Here is an 18998-nt window from a genome sequence, read left to right on the forward strand (position 1 = left end):
ACAAGTCTATAGACGATCTAGACTTAATTATGGTCATACATTTCCTATAGAGTTGTCTATAGACCGTCTATAGACACTTGTCTATAGACGGACTATAGACAATCTATAGACTTATGGCCATAGACTTCCTGTAGATTACTGTCTATAGACAGTCTACAGACAAAAGTAAAGTCTACTAGACCTATAGTCTAAAGTCTACTAGGTCTTTAGACCTCTGTCTACTAAAATATTAGTAGACCATTATCTATAAACTGCCTATAGACAGCCTACAACCGCTGAAAAAGTTCACCAGACAGAGTTCACAAATGACACAAGCAATATACTTACAAATTTAGTTTATTTCCAAGCTATCTAGACTGGGAATATGTCATACATGCACCATAAGAATGCACCACAGTAACATAAATGTTTAAAGTAACAGTCCGGCTAGTTTCCTCAGAAGCATTCTTGTGGCCTGTTGTCTGCAGTAAATCATCTGGGCATGTTCACCTGTACAGCACAAAGGAAAAAAATAATATAAGAGGAACTGAAAAAAAAATTCCCATTCCATCTCTACACATTTGCTTTACAATGCAAGGAATATCCTGGCTGTGCCAATCTAGAAAGGCAATCTTGATCTTTTGGTTTGGTTTTATGGCGTTCAAAGACCCAAGGCGACACATGCTATGAGACGCTGAAGTGAAAGGCTGTGGAATAATTTCGGCCACCTGTGCAGAGTACACACGCCTTTAGCATTTTGCCTCTATCAAAATGCGACCGCCTAGGCCGGAATCGAACCTGCATCTTTCAGGTCGCCAGACGAACATGATAGCCACTGAGCTATTACGCCCGCGGAATCATTTCAGTAAATACACGACAGATTATAAGTGTCTTCATAAAACATTGTAACAAAGACCCATAATTCCTGGAGCACTCTACTGTGAATCCAGTACTGATGCTGATTTCTGTAGGGCAATAAATACTGTTACAGCCAATACTGCTCTCTGTATGGCAATCCTTTGTGTCACATATCTGCATTGACTCGCAAGAAGCTGTTAAGAATGCCACCTCCATAAAATACAGATTCAGTGCACCTTACACAGGGATCCAAAAAGGAGAATATTGCAGCATTTATTCTTATAACCGCTATAGAAGAAGCGCTTCAAAATACCATGCGTGAAGCCTGGTACACCCGGCCAAATTTTTAACTGGATCGGGTGTTCAATCGCTAAATGCACCTTGTAAAAAAGGTGCCTTTCGGCTACACTGCTGGCATATTCATGCTGTAATTTGACGAGTGAAATGTCATTTCGTGGTTCCTTTTTGTTCATATTGTCACGGCTAGACAGTCGGGACGGTCAGGACACGTTTCACTGTGAAGCGCCAGGCAGCAGCGGACTCCCGAGGGCACCACACCGAAGAGACGACGAAGCACTGGCCGCCACCATGGCTAAGGGAGTTCGGCCGGGAGACGGCGCCACGAGAGTGCCCAGGAATATGGCATTGCTCCCCCCCCCCCCCCTCTGGAAAGCGCCGCCCTCGGCGCGGCAGGTCATGTGGACCGACGGCCGCTCCCCCGGGCACGGGATTTTGGCAGACGAACACCTGTTGTTCACGGGGTGCCCGTGCACAGGCGCAGTAGTCCTCGTGCATGTAGCAGTTATTGTCGACGGGCGCGAACGCACTGTCTCGGCCGTCTTGATCTCGTATGCGAGAAGGGAGAGACAGTTCTCAGTCGTCTGGACATGTGCTACTTCCAGTTCGAGCAGCACGCGGTCGTTGAGCGTTCCCGAAACCGAGGCGTCGGTACTCTGTCCGACGGAGTATTCTAGCGGCAGCGTGTTGTGGTTGGACAGCAGGGCGAGTGTGGGATTGCATGAGGCGGTTCTGGCCGACCGCCATCTCGACGGGCGCGCACGCTGAACACCTTAGTGTTCGGCGCCCGCAGGTAGAGACGAGTGAGCTGCTAGCGGGCGTGGTAAGGCTTCATTCGTGCGACATGCACAACTTTGGACGTTGGTCGTCTAGAGGAACGAACAGTTCCTTGAGGGAGAACTTCATAGTTTACCTTGCCGAGTTGGCGTATAACTTTATAGGGGCCAAAGTACCGCCGAAGCAGCTTTTCAGAGCGCCCTCGTTGGCGGATTGGGCTCCACACCCAAACGTTTTCTCCGGGCTGGGAAGTGACATCCCTCTGGCGATGGTTGTAACGGTGAGCGTCTGTTGCTTGTTGATGCCGGATATGTTGCCGAGCAAGTTGGCGGGCGGCCTCAGCTTCGTGAACAAAGCGGTCGGCCCCCACGACAGCGGAGTTTACACTACCAGGAAGAAGCATTGCGTCGAGCATAGTCGTGGCTTCACGACCATGGACTAAGCGAAACGGTGGGAAGTGAGTCGTCTCTTGCAGCGCAGTTATATGCGAAAGTTACGTAAGGAAGTACTGCATCCCAGTTGTGGTGGTCGTCGTCGACATACATGGAAATCGTGTCGGCGATCGTCTTATTTAGGCGTTCAGTGAGTCCATTAGTTTGTGGATGATAAGCTGTTGTTCGTCAGTGGCTGGTGCCGCTGAGTCGCATAACTTCCTCTGTCAGCGCCGAGGTAAAGGCCGTCCCTCTGTCAGTTATAACGAGCGTGGGTGCGCCATGACGAAGCACGATGTTGTGCATGAAGAAGGCGGCAATTTCCGCAGCTGTTCCACGGGGAAGAGGTTTTGTCTCACAGTATCGACTGAGGTAGTCGGTGGCGACCACAATGTACCGGTTACCCAGCGAAGACTCTGGAAAGGGGCCGAGTAGATGCATGCCGACTTGGTAGAAAGGAACGTGTGGTGGATCAATAGGCTGCAGTAGTCCAGCCGGCTTAGTCGACGCCGTCTTGCGACGTTGACACTCGCGACAAGTTCGGACGTAGCGTTTCACAACCACCGGGAGCTTGGGCCAGTAATACTTTTGCCGTATGCGTGCCAAAGTTCAGGAGAAACCAAGGTGACCAGAGGAAGGGTCATCGTGGCACGCTTGCAAGACTTCATCGCGAAAGGCATTAGGTATAACGAGCAGATAGACAGCCTCCGTCGGCCCATAGTTCTTTTTGTACAGGATGCCTTCCCGTAAACAGAATGATGACAGGCCGCGTGGAAAGATTCGGGGCGGAGTCCGAGCGCTTCCATCGAGATATTCAATCAGGGACCGTAATTCAGTGTCGCCTCGTTGTCGTTGAGCCAAGTCGGACGCGGAGATGACCCCAACGAAAAGGGAATCGTCGTCGATGTCCGCGCTGTTGGTTGGAAGTGGGGCACCGGACAAACAATCTGCATCACTGTGCTTTTGCCCTGATTTATACACAATGGTGACATCAAATTCTTGCAGTCGGAGGCTCCAGCGTGCGAGTCGCCCTGAAGGATCCTTGAGGTTTGCCAACCAACACAGCGAGTGGTGGTCGCTCACCACTCGGAAAGGGCGGCCATACAAATAGAGGCGAAATTTCGTTACTGCCCACACAATAGCTAGGCATTCTTTTTCGGTAGTGGAATAGTTCACCTCAGATCGTGATAACGTGCGGCTTGCGTAAGCGATTACGCGTTCGACACCATCCTGCCACTGTACAAGGACCGCACCAAGGCCAACGTTACTCGCGTGTGTGTGCAGTTCTGTGCCAGTTGCCTCGTCGAAGTGCCCAAGTATGGGTGTACTTTGAAGACGCGTGCGTAGCTCTTCGAAGGCATGTTGTTGCTCCCGACCCCAGAAGAACGGTTCGTTATCTTTGGTGAGGCGGGTAAGGGGCTCAGCGATTCGGGAGAAGTTCTTCACAAAACGCCGATAATAGACGCAGAGACCCAGAAAACGGCGCACACTTCGCTTGTCAGTAGGAATGGGAAAAGCAGCGACGGCGGCAGTCTTGTCGGGGTCTGGGCTAACGCCCTTGGCGCTCACAATGTGGCCCAAAAACTTCAGCTCCTCGAAAGCGAAGTGGCATTTTTCTGGCTTAAGGGAGAGACCGGCTGAAGGGATAGCTTCGAAAACAGCGCGTAAGCGGCTGAGGTGTTCTTCGAAAGTGTCGGAGAAGATGACAACATCATCCAGGTACACGAGGCAGGACTGCCATTTGACGTCTGAAAGCACAGTGTCCATCATCCGTTGGAAAGTTGCCGGAGCTGAGCATAGACCGAAAGGGAGCACCCTGAATTCGTATAAACCGTCCGGGGTAATAAATGCAGTCTTCTCCCGGTCGCGTTCGTTCACCTCTATTTGCCAGTAGCCGCTGCTTAAATCGAGGGATGAAAAGTATTTGGCGTGGCGCCGGCGGTCTAGGCAGTCATCAATGCGCGGCAAAGGATAAACGTATTTCTTAGTTACTTTGTTTAGGCGTCGATAATCAACACAAAACCGTAGGGTCCCATCTTTCTTTGCAACTAGGACCACAGGCGACGCCCACGGGCTCTTCGATGGCTGTATCACGTCGTCCTGGAGCATTTCTTGAACTTGCTTTCCTTTCCTTTGAAGATACACGGTACGGCGACTGGCGTAATGGTCTCTGGCTTTCGTCGACTATAATTCGGTGTTTTGTTATCGGCGTTTGTCTAACTCTAGAGGTTGACGCAAAACAGTGCCGGAAAAAGTCAAGGACAGTCTGCAGATTGCGTTTTTCACTAGGCTGGAGATTCGGGTGCACGTCGAGTTTAACAGGAGCATTCGTTGACCCTACTGATTTCGTAGTCCCCGTCAGCGAGTACTCTCCGGCGCATTCTCCGAGTTCTTCAAAATAAGCAATCGTTGTGTTGGCCGCTAAACGTTGGGGTTCACAACCGAAATTTGTGACCAAAAGCTCGGCTCGCTTTTTGTTCAATTCTATAAGCCCGCGAGCTACACACACTTGTCGACCCAGGAGCAGCGACATGCTGGCTTCAGCGATACCATGGGTGCCGGCGCTGTCATCGCACTCCACAGTTACAAACATGCTGGTTCTCGACGGAATCACCACGTCATCATCGCAGACCCGCAACTTAGTCCTGCGTTGCTGGGGTCCGTCACCAACAGTGCGGTGAGCGGCAAACGAGACGATAAGCTCCTTAAAGTCGATGACGGTGGCTCAGTGGCTATGGTGCTCGGCTGCTGGCACGAAAGACGCGGGTTCGATCCCGGCCGCGGCGGCTGGATTTCTTTGGAGGAGAAATTCTAGAGGCCCGTGTACTGTGCGATGTTAGTGCACGTTAAAGAACCCCAGGTGGTCGAAATTTCCGGAGCCCTCCACTACGGCGTCTCTCATAGCCTTAGTTGCTTTGGGATGTTAAACCCCATAAACCAAACCAAACCTAAAGTCGATGACAGCCCCGTATTCCCGGAGGAAATCCAAACCGAGTATCAGGTATTTAGAGCACTCAGGAAGCACAGCAAAGCAGCCGGGGAAAGTGACGCCGCGGATCTGAATTCGCAAGGTGCAGACGCCGGTCGGCGTCAAAACATGGCCGCCGGCTGTGCGGATCTGCGGCCCAATCCAAGGTGTCAAAACCTTCCTGAGGGTCGTGGCTAGCCGGCTGCTTATCACAGAGAAATCAGCGCCGGTATCCACTAGTGCGGTTATTTCTAAGTTATCGGCGGTTACTGGTATTTCCGTTGAAGCCAATCGCTGGCTCTTCGTCGGTGGGCTCGTCGGGTGAGGTGGTCGTTGGTCTCGTCGTCGCTGCAAATCGTCAAGTGGAGGCTCTTGTCTCTTTCCAGCCGCGGCGGCCCTACCCCCGGAGGACGCCGTCTTCAGTTTTCCCGCCGTGGGGACGTGCCTCTGAATTCGCCAGAGGTTGATGGACGGCTGGGAGAAGAGAATCTCCGTGGCTATGGCGATCGAGACTGACGTTGCGGCACATTCGGAGCCTGCAGGTTGGAAGTCAGGTAGTGTTCAATCTCCTGAGGTCGCTCGCCGTAGCGTGGGCGAGGAGCGTCCGAAGCAAAACCCCTTAAACCCATTCGACGGTAGGGGCAGTGGCGCAGGATATGACCGGGCTCACCGCAGTGGTAGCAGAGTGGCCGGTTCCTCGGCGTTCGCCACACGTCCGCTTTACGCATGGCGGGCCGGAATTCCTGCGGCACGGTGGTGGGCACAGCTGGACGTGGGTACTGCACAGCCGGCACAGGTGAAAAAGCTTGTGCCACTGCCGCAGGCTGTCGAAGTGCTTCGCTGTAGGTCATGATGTAGAGCTGCGGCTCCGGAACCACTGGTGCTGGCTGCACTACTCGCCGGATTTCATCCCGCACCACGTTCGACAGTGCAGCGACGCTGGGCTGTGGGGTTTCGAAGCGGAGTTTCGCTAGTTCTTCGCGACCAATGCTCCTGACGAGCTCTCGAAGATCCTCCGCGGGCAGCGTCGTAGGCGTGCAGATTTGAGCGGTTGCCATACTAGCCTGCCGGCCGTACTGCGCACCGCGTTCCTGCAAGGAGCGCTCCATGCTCATTGCCTCTCTTGTGAAATCGGCCACTGTCCTTGGAGGGTCGCGGACAAGTCCAGCAAAGGGCTGTTCCTTGACACCCCGCATTAGGTGCCGCACTTTCTTGGCCTCGGCCATAGCAGGGTCGGCTCGATTGAACAGACGCATCATGTCTTCAACGAACATGGTGACGCTCTCATTTGGCTGCTGCGACCTGGAGTGCAGAGCGACTTCAGCCTTCTCTTTTCTTTCACTGTTGCCGAATGTCCCTAGCAACTCACGCCGAAAAACCTCCCAGGTGGCAAAAGAGGTCTCGTGGTTCTCGAACCAGATCTTTGCCGAGTCTTCTAGCGCGAAGTAGACATTCCTCAACTTCCGCTCACCGTCCCACTGGTTGAAGGCTGCCACACGGTCGAAACTGGCCAACCAATCTTCAACGTCTTCAAACCTGTCTCTGTGGAACGTCGGCGGTGACCGGGGCGCGTGGAGCACGAACGGAGCGTCAGCTCCAAAACGTTGAGTGGTCTGGCTACCAGTGGTTGATGTCATCTTCCTGGATTTTGTCAGGGCGCTGAACTCTGGCTGTAGGCCTAGCAGGCGGCGGCTCGCCTTGTGCACGGGGGTTGTGTCTACGCCCTGAGAACTGGCTTCAAAGGCGTCTTCGGAGTCAGTGTACATGGGACGTTTCCCAGCACCTCCACGAAATATGTCACGGCTAGACAGTCGGGACGGCCAGGACACGTTTCACTGTGAAGCGCCAGGCATCAGCGGACTCCCGAGGGCACCACACCGAAGAGACGACGAAGAAGAAGCACTGGCCGCCACCATGGCTAAGGCTAGCCATAATAGCGGTTAAGGGAGTTCGGCCGGGAGACGGCGCCACTAGAGCGCCCAGGAATGTGGCAATATAATGTTTCAGTGCAGTACTTGCGTGTTTACATCAACGTTTTCAGAAATATTCGTCTGCCACTACGAACCGCTGATACAAGCGGCATACGCAGCAATGGATCTGGTCCATATGGCCTCATCCTCTGGATAAACTACCACTCCTCCCAAATGCGCCCCCAGAACCATTGCTGCGTATTCCGTTTGTTTCGGCTCTTCGTAGTGGCAGACGATGAATATTTCTGATAACTTTGATCTAAACATGCAAGTACTCCACTCAAACATTATATTAACAAAAAGAAACTATGAAATACCATCTCACGCGTCAAATTACAACATGAATATGCCAGCAGTGTAGCCAAAAGGCACCTTTTTACAAGGTGCATTTACCGATGCAACACCAGGGCCAGTTAAATATTTGGCCGGGTGTACGTAAGCCGATACTCAAACGGGCACAAGCTATATAAAACCAGCAGGCAAAAGCAACCAGTTCATCACAGATTTGCGCCTATAACTTGAAGCACAAAGACGGAACAGCATACTCATAAATCTGCGCGCGCTCTTAGAAACAAGCAGGTTGCAGCGCTTCCATGCCGCGCTCATTATTCAGAAAACTCACACAGCACACAGAGGCTGCAGCTGCGCCGTTTCAAAAGCAGTCGCGAGGTTGAGACAACAAATTACAGTCACGATAAAATACCGTCTGAAATTCACATAGTTTTTCCTTCAAGTGCAGCCCCAACAGCGCAGTAAAGAGGAGTGTTTCTTGCATGGAGGTAGCCTACCCCAACGCTGCTAGAAAAACCGAAAACATTGAACGCGCTCAAAGTAGGAAGTATTTCAATGAAACAATTAACGCCTTCAACAGGCGCTGCTATAATAACACGAGAGCTTAATTTAATTTTATGCGCAAATAAGCGGCGAGTTACATCGGCGCTTTCGTAACGTAGCAGTCTGAAATCACAAACACATACTTTGCCTCTCGCGCAAATGGTATTCGAGAAATCTGTGCACGCGTGAGTGGGATTCATGAGCGAACCACTCGGAAAGAAATGTAAGCGACCTCTTTTCGAACCGACCTTTACCTAGCTTTCAAAATGAAGTGCCCGCAGGCCAGCGGCGGCGGCCAACGGCTCTGATGACAGACGGACGAATCCGTACGTGTGCAACGAAGGGGAGACGGGATGGAGCTCGTGGGTTCTTCACGTTGTTTGAGCACGCCGGCCATTCGCGCCTGCAATGAATTTTATTTACCCATCACACTATATGCAGTCCTCCAGCGCCGCTTGACTAAAACTTTGACAAACGTCTCGCGCTCCAGTCTATAGCGTTAGAAGACACCTTTGCTGAAACGTCGGCGTCCACGACGCGCACCAAGCGAGCGTCCATACATAGCAAGCAATGCACACCTCAAAAAGAACAGCATTCCATGATCCAGACAGGCGATAACACAAGGATTAGAAAATAAATGTAATCCACCACAGAACGAGAGTATGTAAGTACGTTTTCGGAGGTGCAAAGTAAATTGAGCTCACACGGCTCTAACTAACGCGCAGTTCCATTTCGGCCGTCATTCACAGGCTAAACAACGTTTCTGGCCGCGCATCTACCTTGAAACACGAACAATCTAGTAGACAGCTCGCGAGGAGCGGCTTATCATCAAGGGCATCGCACAGACTGCCTTTCCGCGCGTTAGTAAAGACAGCGGCACAGAGATAAGCGGCATTAGTCGAGAACCCGATGGCTTCCGCCTTAGAAACGAAGATAGGACGTTTGTCACTGCGCACATAATCTGTTCTGCACACACAGCTCTGCTTAGAGTGGTTTAGAAGACCAAATGAATAAAATATAAACGTGTAGACTTACCGTAAGCCGACGAGGAAGCTGGATTTTGAAGAAAACGTAATCCGCGAAACACGCCAACGCCACCGATGCAGCCACGCACAGGGTTGTTTGCAGCCCGTATGATTTTCCGCCGTCTCGCGGTAAAACGGGTAAAACGTGAAACAGAAACCCATTTCACGGTCGTATCTTTATCGCTCGCACTCTTGCCGTGTGCACCTTGATCTGATATCCAAGACCACCGAAGGCAATTGGTTTATAAGCTTATATTCTTCGCTTACAAAAATCTTATCGTTTTCGTGAAAACAGAACCGAAATCTAACTGCTTGTCCATATACGCGCCGCATCTCCCACCGAATAGTATGTGGTACAATTCTCAAAAAATAATTATATTGTCGCATAGCATAACGTCTTTTTTGCGTGTGCTCGTGTTTAGAAAACTGATATGCGCGACATCAGCGTGTCATCAGCTCCGAAGCAACAGGTGCAAGGATAGGAACGAAAAAATACTGGCTTTGTGATTGTTGCGTCGCAGCACTTATTCACGTGAATACAAACTGCAAAAGTTGGACAGTAATGATCGTAAGATGGAATGGAATTGTGTCGAGCGATTCCTTTAAGGGACAGCGTATTCGGTCGATGTAGTACAGTTTTCGGGCGCCCTTACTTCAAGAACGGCTGCCTTTCCTCGGCTTACCTGTTAGCATTAAATATTTAATTGTATTGACAATATACGTCACGGTATAACGAAAAGGAGCTTGTCAAGGCTCCTGAAAACAATATACAGGAGGGTGTTGTAATATCCTCACGCAATACTTTTTAATTTCCATTAATAGCGAAGGAGGTGGAGGACTCCCGACATAGTTGCGGTCACCACATGCAGGTACCCTCAGCATGCAGTGCAAAAAGAAACTGACATTGTTCTATACTTAGTCGAAAGTCAGTGTATCAAACATTGTTAGATAAAATTAGGATTGTTATAGACTGGTCCATAGACAGCAGACTATCTATAGTGTACAGTCTATAGACGAAAGGAAATTCAGGTAGTTGTAGACTGTAGTCTATAGAGAGTCTATAGACCGTCTATAGACGAAAGGAAATTGAAGCAGCTATAGACCGCAGTCTATAGAGAGTCTAGAGACCGTCTATAGACGAAAGGAAATTGAAGCAGCTATAGACCTTAGTCTATAGCGAGTCTATAGACCGTCTATAGACGAAACGAAATTGAAGCAGTTATAGACTTTAGTCTATAGAGTCTAGAGACAAAAGGAAATTGAGGCAGCTGTAGACCTTAGGCTATAGCGACTCTATAGACCGTCTATAGACGAAAGGAAATTGAGATAGTTATAGACTTCAGTCTATAAAGAGTCTATAGACAGTCTATAGACAAAAGGAAATTGAGACAGCTATAGACCTTAGTCTACAAAGAAACTACAGACCATCTATAGACAAAAGGAAAATGAACCAATATAGACTTTAATCTATAGAGTATCTGTAGACAGCCTATAGACAAAAGGAAATTGAGGCAGCTATAGACCTTAGTCTATAGAGGGTCTATGACCGTCTATAGATGAAAGGAAATTGAAGCAGCTATAGACTTTAGTCTATAGATTTTCTATAGGCTGTCTAGACAAAAGGAAAAGTCTATAGGATGGCTATAGAGTCTATAAAAGTCTGTAGAAAGTCTATAGACCATTTTTATAAGGGTCAGTGCACTTTAAAGAACCCCAGGTGGTCGAAATTTCCGGAGCCCTCCACTACGGTGTCTCTCATAGCCTTAGTCGCTTTAGGACGTTAAACCCCATAAACCAACCAACCAACCAAACCTTGATCAACTCTTAATCGCTCCACAGGGTGGCAATGCCTGTTATTGGCTTGCTTTCTGGTGCCTACTGTTGTTGCCCACAGTGCATAAACTGTGGTGAGTGCCTAAACAAGCCTATTTTCTAATGTTTCAGGTCTCTTTACGACAACAACATCCAGTCGCTGGCCAATGGATCATTCGCTCCCCTGAATAACATCCAAACGCTGTAAGTTTCTTAACCCCGTCCCTTTCTGCCCATTTTATGTTTTACACCATGGGGCAGAATTGTGGAGGCTGACGAAAAGGGTTCAGTTTAATGACAGTGCATCGAGCTATGGACGAAAAATGATAGATGTAGCGTAAAGAGACAGGAAGAGGGCAGAGTGGGTCAGGAATGAAACATGGGTTAATGACGTCGTAGTCGAAATCAAGAGGGAGAAATGGGCTTGGGCAGGGCATGCAACGCGAAGGAAACATTCCTTAAGGGTAACAGACTGGACTCCCTTGGACGTTAAGCGTAGCCGGGGGTGCCAGAAAGGTAGGTGGGCGGATCAGATTAAGAAATTGGCGGGGATATGGTGGCCGCAGCTGACAAAGCACATGGTTGATTGGAGAGACATGGAGAGGCCTGTTCCTTGCAGTGGGCGTAGTCATGCCGATGATGATGGTGGCACCATCTTAAGTCAGGCGCAGCTACAGAGGCGCCTAGCGCTGGCTGTTATTTAACTGTGTGGCAGTTATCGTTGGAGCGCTTTTTTCTCAAAAGTGGAAGAGAAAAAGGGCTGTCAGTTATTACCGTAGCGATGCCTTAGTTTTCTCCTTTGGCACGATGTTAAGGCGAGGGCAGAAGCACAACGTAGAGTCTTCCATACAGGCTCTTTCTCTCATTTTAATACACACACACTACCAGGCTGAATTCCAGCATGAACGTACTTTACTCGTCGAATGTGTAGCGAGACATTAATGCGCAAAAAGTGCGCATTTTGCTGCGTTGTTTACACAGAATTATCAGTCACTTTGGTTTTTTATTGCAACTGAAAGCGTGTGTTCACAGATAGCGTTTGCACTTCATTTCTATCTTATCGTGCCGTGGGTTGCGATAGCATCCGAGACACGCAAAAAGGCACCTAAAGTTTCAGATTCACTTCATGGCAGTACTCTTCATCGTGCAAACTGTGAGCTCCATGCAAGTGTGGTCTACTCGTCATGTGCCTGGCACACTTTTCAGGCACCTGGCGCGCAACCCGTTCATCTGCGACTGCAACCTGCGCTGGCTGGCACTGTATCTGCACCAGCACCCAGTGGAGACTAGTGGCGCGCGCTGCGAGGGGCCCAAGCGTATGCACCGGCGGCGCCTCTCCATCCTGGGCGACACAAAGTTCAAGTGCAAAGGTGAGCGGTCACTCGTTCACCCGCCGCTACATTTGCTGCGAACAGGGAACGAGACTTTAGGCTCCACGAGTTCGCTGCTATAGCGTGCTTTAGGTCTTCATTTGTTACACTTTGTAGTTTATAGCATGCCTCAGATCGATATGTGCACAAGATGAAATCAAATTCCAGTCAATGGCTTTAAGCTTTACCTCAGTTTTCAGGAGTGCACAAACCGATCACTTGTGTACAGTATTATGACTATTATTGAAAAATACACACTTTAACTGTGGCCTTCTCGGATACAACGTTTATTACTGCTCCGCTCGCCGTCACTTACCTGATTCATTCCGTAAGAAGTGCACTAGAGCTTTCCCTCAGCGAAAGATGGAAACATGGAAATCACCTAATATTTGCACTGTGTGTTTGGAAAAGTTTTCTATTAAATTCTTTTCAAGTAGTTTTTTTTAGTAAAAATACGTTTTCATCGGAATAGGAATGCTAGCGGTGGCGGAGATTACAAAATAGTGAGGTGCCTTCATTAGTGAGCTGGTGATGTGCGGCCTGTCGATTCCTTTTTAGCTGTAAAAATTAGGCCCCGCATTGCAATGGGAGATATTTAGCCGGCTGTCAGTAATACCCGCACCAGCTTTAGGTGCAGGCAGCATCAAATTGTGGCTCGCTATGCGCACTATGCCGTAGCTCATGGCTTACGGTGGCGTCTGTACCGCCCACGCTTGAGAGCGAGCTGTTACTTTAGTGACACAGCGGCGGAAAGATGCCTGGCAGAGTTGGTGGAGGGAACATTAAAGACGAATGGTCTTTATGCATTCTAAAGATGCGCTGTGTCTCCCAGGCTCAGCTGGCCCAAATTGCTGCACTCCTCTCCTCCTAGCACAGTGTGAGATTTATTGGAGGACAGGAACACACACACCCCACCAGACGGCAGGACCCCGCGCACAACAGTCTAGCTGTCACCGCAAGTTCATATTCTGCCAAACCACCACATTTTGAGTCTACTGCCAATAGTGTTTCTCGGTCCACAGCTGTCTCGCAGATGCTGACGAATGTGCCTGCTTGCTATAAATGATGTTTTTGTTCATGAGCACTACTGGACTATATTTCGCGTGCCAGCATGTGAAAATGAGAGAAGGCGAGTCAATAGGAAATCGCATTTTGGGTACCAGTGATGCAGGAACAATATTCGCAACAATCATAGAGTAAAAATGATGTGGATGAAGCCGAAGCAGTTCACAATCTTCCCGGTCTTGCTTGGGGGGAGAACCAGCAAGCGCTGGACGTCGCATGCACTGCACCCTAAGATTAAGCTGCCAAAAGGCGCTTGAGATATGAAAAAATAATCTAAAACCAGTATGGGCTCAGCATCGCCGTGAACTGGATGCCCCGGACCCCGCCTTTGGCGCCAGTCCTGGCTGGCGTGGTTCGCGTCGCTGGATGCAGCACAGCCTCTATGTAGACAGCTTTTTCGGTAATGGAATGTGGACCTGACTTCCAGCGTATGCATTGTTTCCGAGGGATGGGGACTGAGCGAAAGCCAAAGTGGCCCCTCATCGCTCTCAAGGACCCAGAGGAAGCGGCGTTGAAAGTCATGCCTGTAAAATTACATGCCTGAATTTCAGAAGAGTCACTTAAGCAGTGTTGAAAAATAGCTCCCGCAGCAACACATATTGTTGAGGACGGAGGAGCCCTTGAGTTGCGTGGGTCGTCCAGGGCCGGAGGTCCCGGCTCGGAAGGACGATGGCGAACTCCATTATGGAGGACTCTGTATAGAAGGTTTATTTTACATATTTAGAGTCGAGAATGGAGTGCTGTAGTCACAAAAAAAACATCCCGTTAAATGGGGTCCATATTCCCCAGATCCCTGACTGGGGAATACAGTTCGATGAACGCTGTCCAATCGGATGGGCAGTTGTGGACATTGGTGGTACCACCCACGGCAGGGGCGGGGTGCTGGCTCTCTGAGCTCGGAAGATGGGAAGGGGAAGAGATAGATTCATCAAACACTGATGTGTCACTTTGATCACTGCGGCAAGTCTTCTGCTCGTCCCCTCCAAGCAGGTGACCCCCGCCAGATGGCCGAAGCACGAGACCTCTGTCGAGGGCACAACCATTTTCCGATTAACAGCAACAGCTTGATCTTGTGAGCACCGCTCCGTCGTCCGGCGACCCGAGGGTAGACTCGGCCACTGGAGGCCGCCGCCGTCGCCACTGCTTCGGCCGGTGCTTAGCCTTCGCCGCATCTTGCTTGACGATGACCTACGTCTGGAAGTAATTCTTCCCAGGCACGCGTACCCCGATTTTAACAGCTCATCCGCGGCCAGGAGAATCTCGATTGGCCAGTGGTCAGAATCACTTGCCGAGAAGTGATGGGCTTGAGTTGTAGTGTGTCATGCCTGTCTTGATCTCTGCGAGCTAATCCTCGCACAATGGAGGCATTAGTCCTAACTAACCACTCAACATAGCGCCACTCCCCAGGCAGTGCAAGAAATTCACCCGAGATCCGCCAGGCTGTTATGTAACTCAAATGGGAAGCCTAAAATTGAACTCAGAATTTTGTAGTTGACAGCAACAGTCGTGGGCATAAAGCGAGACTACACGTAAACTCATAACCGCCGAAGCTTTGTCCCGCAACTAAAACTTCGATGAAAAACACAAAGCTGGGATAACTCCAATACCCTCTGTCAACTAAAAGAATTTGTCTCTCTTCAGAATTTTGCCCAGGTTATCTTTACATGATATTTCCGAGGAAACTGTTGAAAAGTTTGCTATCTCGAAGTTGAGACTACATTGAAGCATGCAGACATAATTCTGCACCATGTCATTCAAGACACGTGCCCGTACACTATGCTCTGCCGGCTTCTTTCCGTTAGAGTCTATGAGTACTATCGGCTAGGAATTGTAAAAAAGTCCTGTGCAAAATCGCACCTCAAATGCACTCGCCAGATACAATTTATGCCATAACATCACATTCTGTCTTAACATGATAGTTCATTACACATGTGAGAAGGATCTAAGCTTTTTACTAATTGAACTAACCTTACTTTTCACTGTTGTCTGCCTTTCTTTCTAAGGCAGAATCATAAACACAATGACTAAAAAGTAAGTCTTGGTCCTAACAATTTACTTTCCAGATCCAAGCAGGAACTTTCACAGAGCTGGAGCCTGTCATCGCGTGTTGAAAAATACAATCGACTTGTTCGAAAAGGTAACAAAAAAAAAGATGACGGCTAAGGACAAGTTCCCTCTCCTTTGTGTTCAGGGATTAACATTTCAGCCGCGCCCTTCGGGGTCGCGTCTGCGTGACCTTCCCTCGAGCTGCGGAAAGGTGACGAATGAAGTCCCCCCTCGCGTTAGTCACTCCCTGACCCCTGTCTCCGTTTCTGTGCTTCCTCCAGACACTGTGAAAGTCTCGGTAGCGCGCGTAGTGCCGAACTGTACTACACAATTATCTGCGAGCAAGACGATGGCCTGTCCCCCCTTCACACTTTGAGCTGGCTGCACTGTCCTTCTTCTTACCCATCTGCGGACGCGGCAGACGCAAACGAGTTTTGCGCGCCCTTTTCTTTAGCCTGGCACCACAGACTTGCAGTGATAGCTTTCAACGTCGTTTTTTTCGCCTGGGAATCGTGCCACTCATTTTCAAGGAATCGCGCGGTTCAGTGTTTCTGCAGTCGGAGTTCTTTACTTTTAATTTTATTCTCCTTTTTCGATAACTGGCTGCACTTGTCTTAAGACAACACGACTCTAGCATTTTTGCACGTCGCGCCCTTTTTGTTGGCTTACTGCCACTTTCATCTTTAGACGACAACTTCCTAGCATTTTTGTGGGATTTGCTCTTTGACCTGTCCGCACGCGTAGCATGATCAGAATCTAATCTCTGATACGCATGCGGTTCTCTTCTTGAGGTTCTGGAACAACCCCATATCTCTTTACATCAGTGACAGTTCTCACTGCTAACTCTAGATAAGAGCCTTTCAATTCCCTTTTGCCTCGGCAGTGGTGCGCTCTTTTCTCCTTGCTGCGAGCCTCCCTCGTGCACCTCGGGATCAACAATCACCTCTTTAGGTTTCCCATACACAATAAGGGTGCACTTTTCTCAGGGTTAACGAGCAACTATCTCGTTGGCGTCGCAACTACGCACTGACTCCACGCAACCGACCGGCGGGCGTTTCCCTGCCTGAGTTATGCGACTCATTCCTCTGAGGATTGTCCTGTTGCGCTTGCGCGTCTTCCTGACTGCCTTTGAGCTCACCTGGCTCATCTTTGTCAACCATCGTGCAGTGGGACCGTTCTGCACGGTTTTGTGCACACTTTTCAAGGCTACCCTCAATTTCACTTTCGGAACCTGTAGACTGGGGCACGTCTACTTCTTCCTTTTCACGCCCGTGTCGCTTGGACGCCCGAATAAACTTCTTTCTCGTGGCGTAGCGCTTATCCAACTCGGCCACGTTCTGGCGTACCTTTCCCGTAAGCTGTCGGGTTGGGTGTTCCCCTTTTCCAGCTTTACCTCTTAGCCGGTCGTACGCTTGCACTGACTCTTTTTTCATGTTAACGCGGTGACCCGGCTCGGTGACTGTTTCGCCTGCATTTTCAAGCTTACGCTCTGGTGTCAGGTGCTCCCCTTTCTTTTCTGCACCTTCGTACCAACCGAACCCTTGCATTGGTCCCTTTATCCGATCGTCGCGTCGATTCTGCTCGGCAGCGGTCTCTCTGACATCTTCGGAACCTATCACAAGAGTTGTCGCGTCTCGTTCCTACCTGGGCCGATTACGCGCTTGTTTTGTATTCGCAGCGTTGATAATTTTACACTCCGCGACAGTCTGATGTTTAGCGGGTTTTCGCGGGACAGAAGCCTCATCGCGCCTAAATGGTTCCTTCACTCTAGCATCGGAGCGCATCCGGCCGCCTAGGTACTCTGTTCTAATTCCGAAGTGATCGAATGGAGCTGTCTTTACTGTTCCGTAATTATCTATATCCAAATCTGACAGGCTCAATACGACATTAGCAGGCTGAGGTGGTGGGACACTAGCATGTAGCTCCAAATGCCTTTGTCTAATTTAGACTTCTCACACCTGCTTTCAAAGTTGTCCAGAAATTTTGAAATGCTTTCGCCTGCCTTAAATTCTCGCAGCTGAGATTGCGCCACATCCCAGATTCCCTCGCCAATGCTCCGGTCGATTTTTGCCATTATGCGCTTGTGCTCTGCCTGTTCCGCCTTTTCGCACAGATTAAGACTACGTTCTTCTTGTACATGTTCCTGGCACTCTGATTCCTCACTCCGCTTTTGTGGAAGTTCTGCATCCTTCATTCTTGACTGCGCCTCGTAGCAACTCAACTTTAAGCTGCAGCCTTTTCAACTCCCGCTCCTGTTCCTCTATTTCTCGCTCCTGTTTTTGTATCCCAGCTTCTCTTGCTCTTCCTTTAGCCGTTGCTCTTCTAAACTTTCCCGCTTATCTTCTGCTTTTTTTAGCTCAGGTTTGAGTAGCTCCCACTTGAACCTGATTGTTTTCTCGTCGGCAGTTTCTAAAAGCGATTTACAAATATCGGCTTTCTCCATCTCCGCCTTTACTACCGCACCCAACTCCTCGCACAGCGCTAGCAAATCTGCCTCCGGCCATGTCATGAGATCCATGCTTGCGGCTCGTAGCCCCGGCTTTGCTGTTCAACTGTTTTCGTGAGGTTAACACACACACACACCTCATCGAACAACTTCCCTCGATACCCAGCAGTTCAAAGTTATAACCCAAACATTTGTAGCCTGGCAAATCTGAAGCAAAGTCCGAGCACTGACCCAAAAAAGTAGCACCACGAAGCATGGTCGATCCAACCGCTGCCAACCAGTTGTTGAGGACGGAGGGGCCCTGGAGTTGAGTGGGTCGTTCAGGTTCGCAGGTCCCGGCTCGGAAGGATGATGGCGAACTCCATTATGGAGGATACTATACAGAACGTTTATTTTGCATATTTACAGTCTAGAAGGGAGTGCTCTGGTCACAAAAAACATCCCGTAAAATAGGGTTCGTATTCCCCAGATCCTTGACTGGCGAATGAAGTTCGATGAACGCTGTCCAATCGGATGGGCAGTTGTGGACTTTGGTGGTACCACCCACGGCAGGGGCGGTGCTGGCTCTCTCTCAGCTCGGAAGATGGGAAGGGGAAGAGACTGATTCATCAAACACTGATGTGTCGCTTTGACCACTGCGGCAAGTCTTCTGCTCGTTCCTTCCCAGCAGGTGACCCCCGCCGGATGTCTGAAGCACGAGACCTCTGTCCAGGACACAGCCATGTTTCGATTAACAGCAACAGCTTGATCTTGTGAGCACCGTTCCGTCGTCCGGCGACCCGAGGGTAGACTCGGCCACTGGATGCCGCCGCCGTCGCCGCTGCTTCCGCCGGTGCTTAGCCTTCACCGCATCTTTGCTTAACGACGACCCACGTCTGGTAGCAATTTCTCCCAGGCCCGTGGGGCACAGCGTCTTTCGATTAACAGCAACAGCTTGATTTTGTGAGCACCGCTCCGTCGTCCTGCGACCCGACGGTAGACTCGGCCACTGGACGCCGGCGCCGCTGCTTCCGCCGGTGCTTAGCCTTCGCCGCGTCTTGCTTCACGATGACCCAGGTCTGGAAGTAATTCTTCCCAGGCCCGCGTATCCCGATCTTAGCAATATGCAATCCTCGGCCAG

The 18998-nt window shown here is 50.0% G+C and overlaps 1 protein-coding gene across 10 annotated transcripts in view; it reads left to right on the top strand.

Annotated features, from left to right (window-relative positions):
* Positions 1-18998, top strand: part of sli (slit guidance ligand) — a 567521-nt gene that overhangs the window by 372261 nt on the left and 176262 nt on the right. For all 10 annotated transcript variants that reach the window (XM_089578241.1, XM_089578242.1, XM_089578237.1 and 7 more), the window contains 2 exons: positions 11084-11155; positions 12158-12321. In XM_089578241.1, coding sequence (XP_089434367.1) covers positions 11084-11155; positions 12158-12321 — 236 coding nt within the window. The remainder of the gene's footprint in view (positions 1-11083; positions 11156-12157; positions 12322-18998) is intronic.

This window comes from Amblyomma mixtum, chromosome 3 (genome assembly GCF_055824585.1).
Source record: "Amblyomma mixtum isolate Tamu chromosome 3, ASM5582458v1, whole genome shotgun sequence".
Classification (NCBI taxonomy): Eukaryota; Metazoa; Arthropoda; class Arachnida; order Ixodida; family Ixodidae; genus Amblyomma; species Amblyomma mixtum.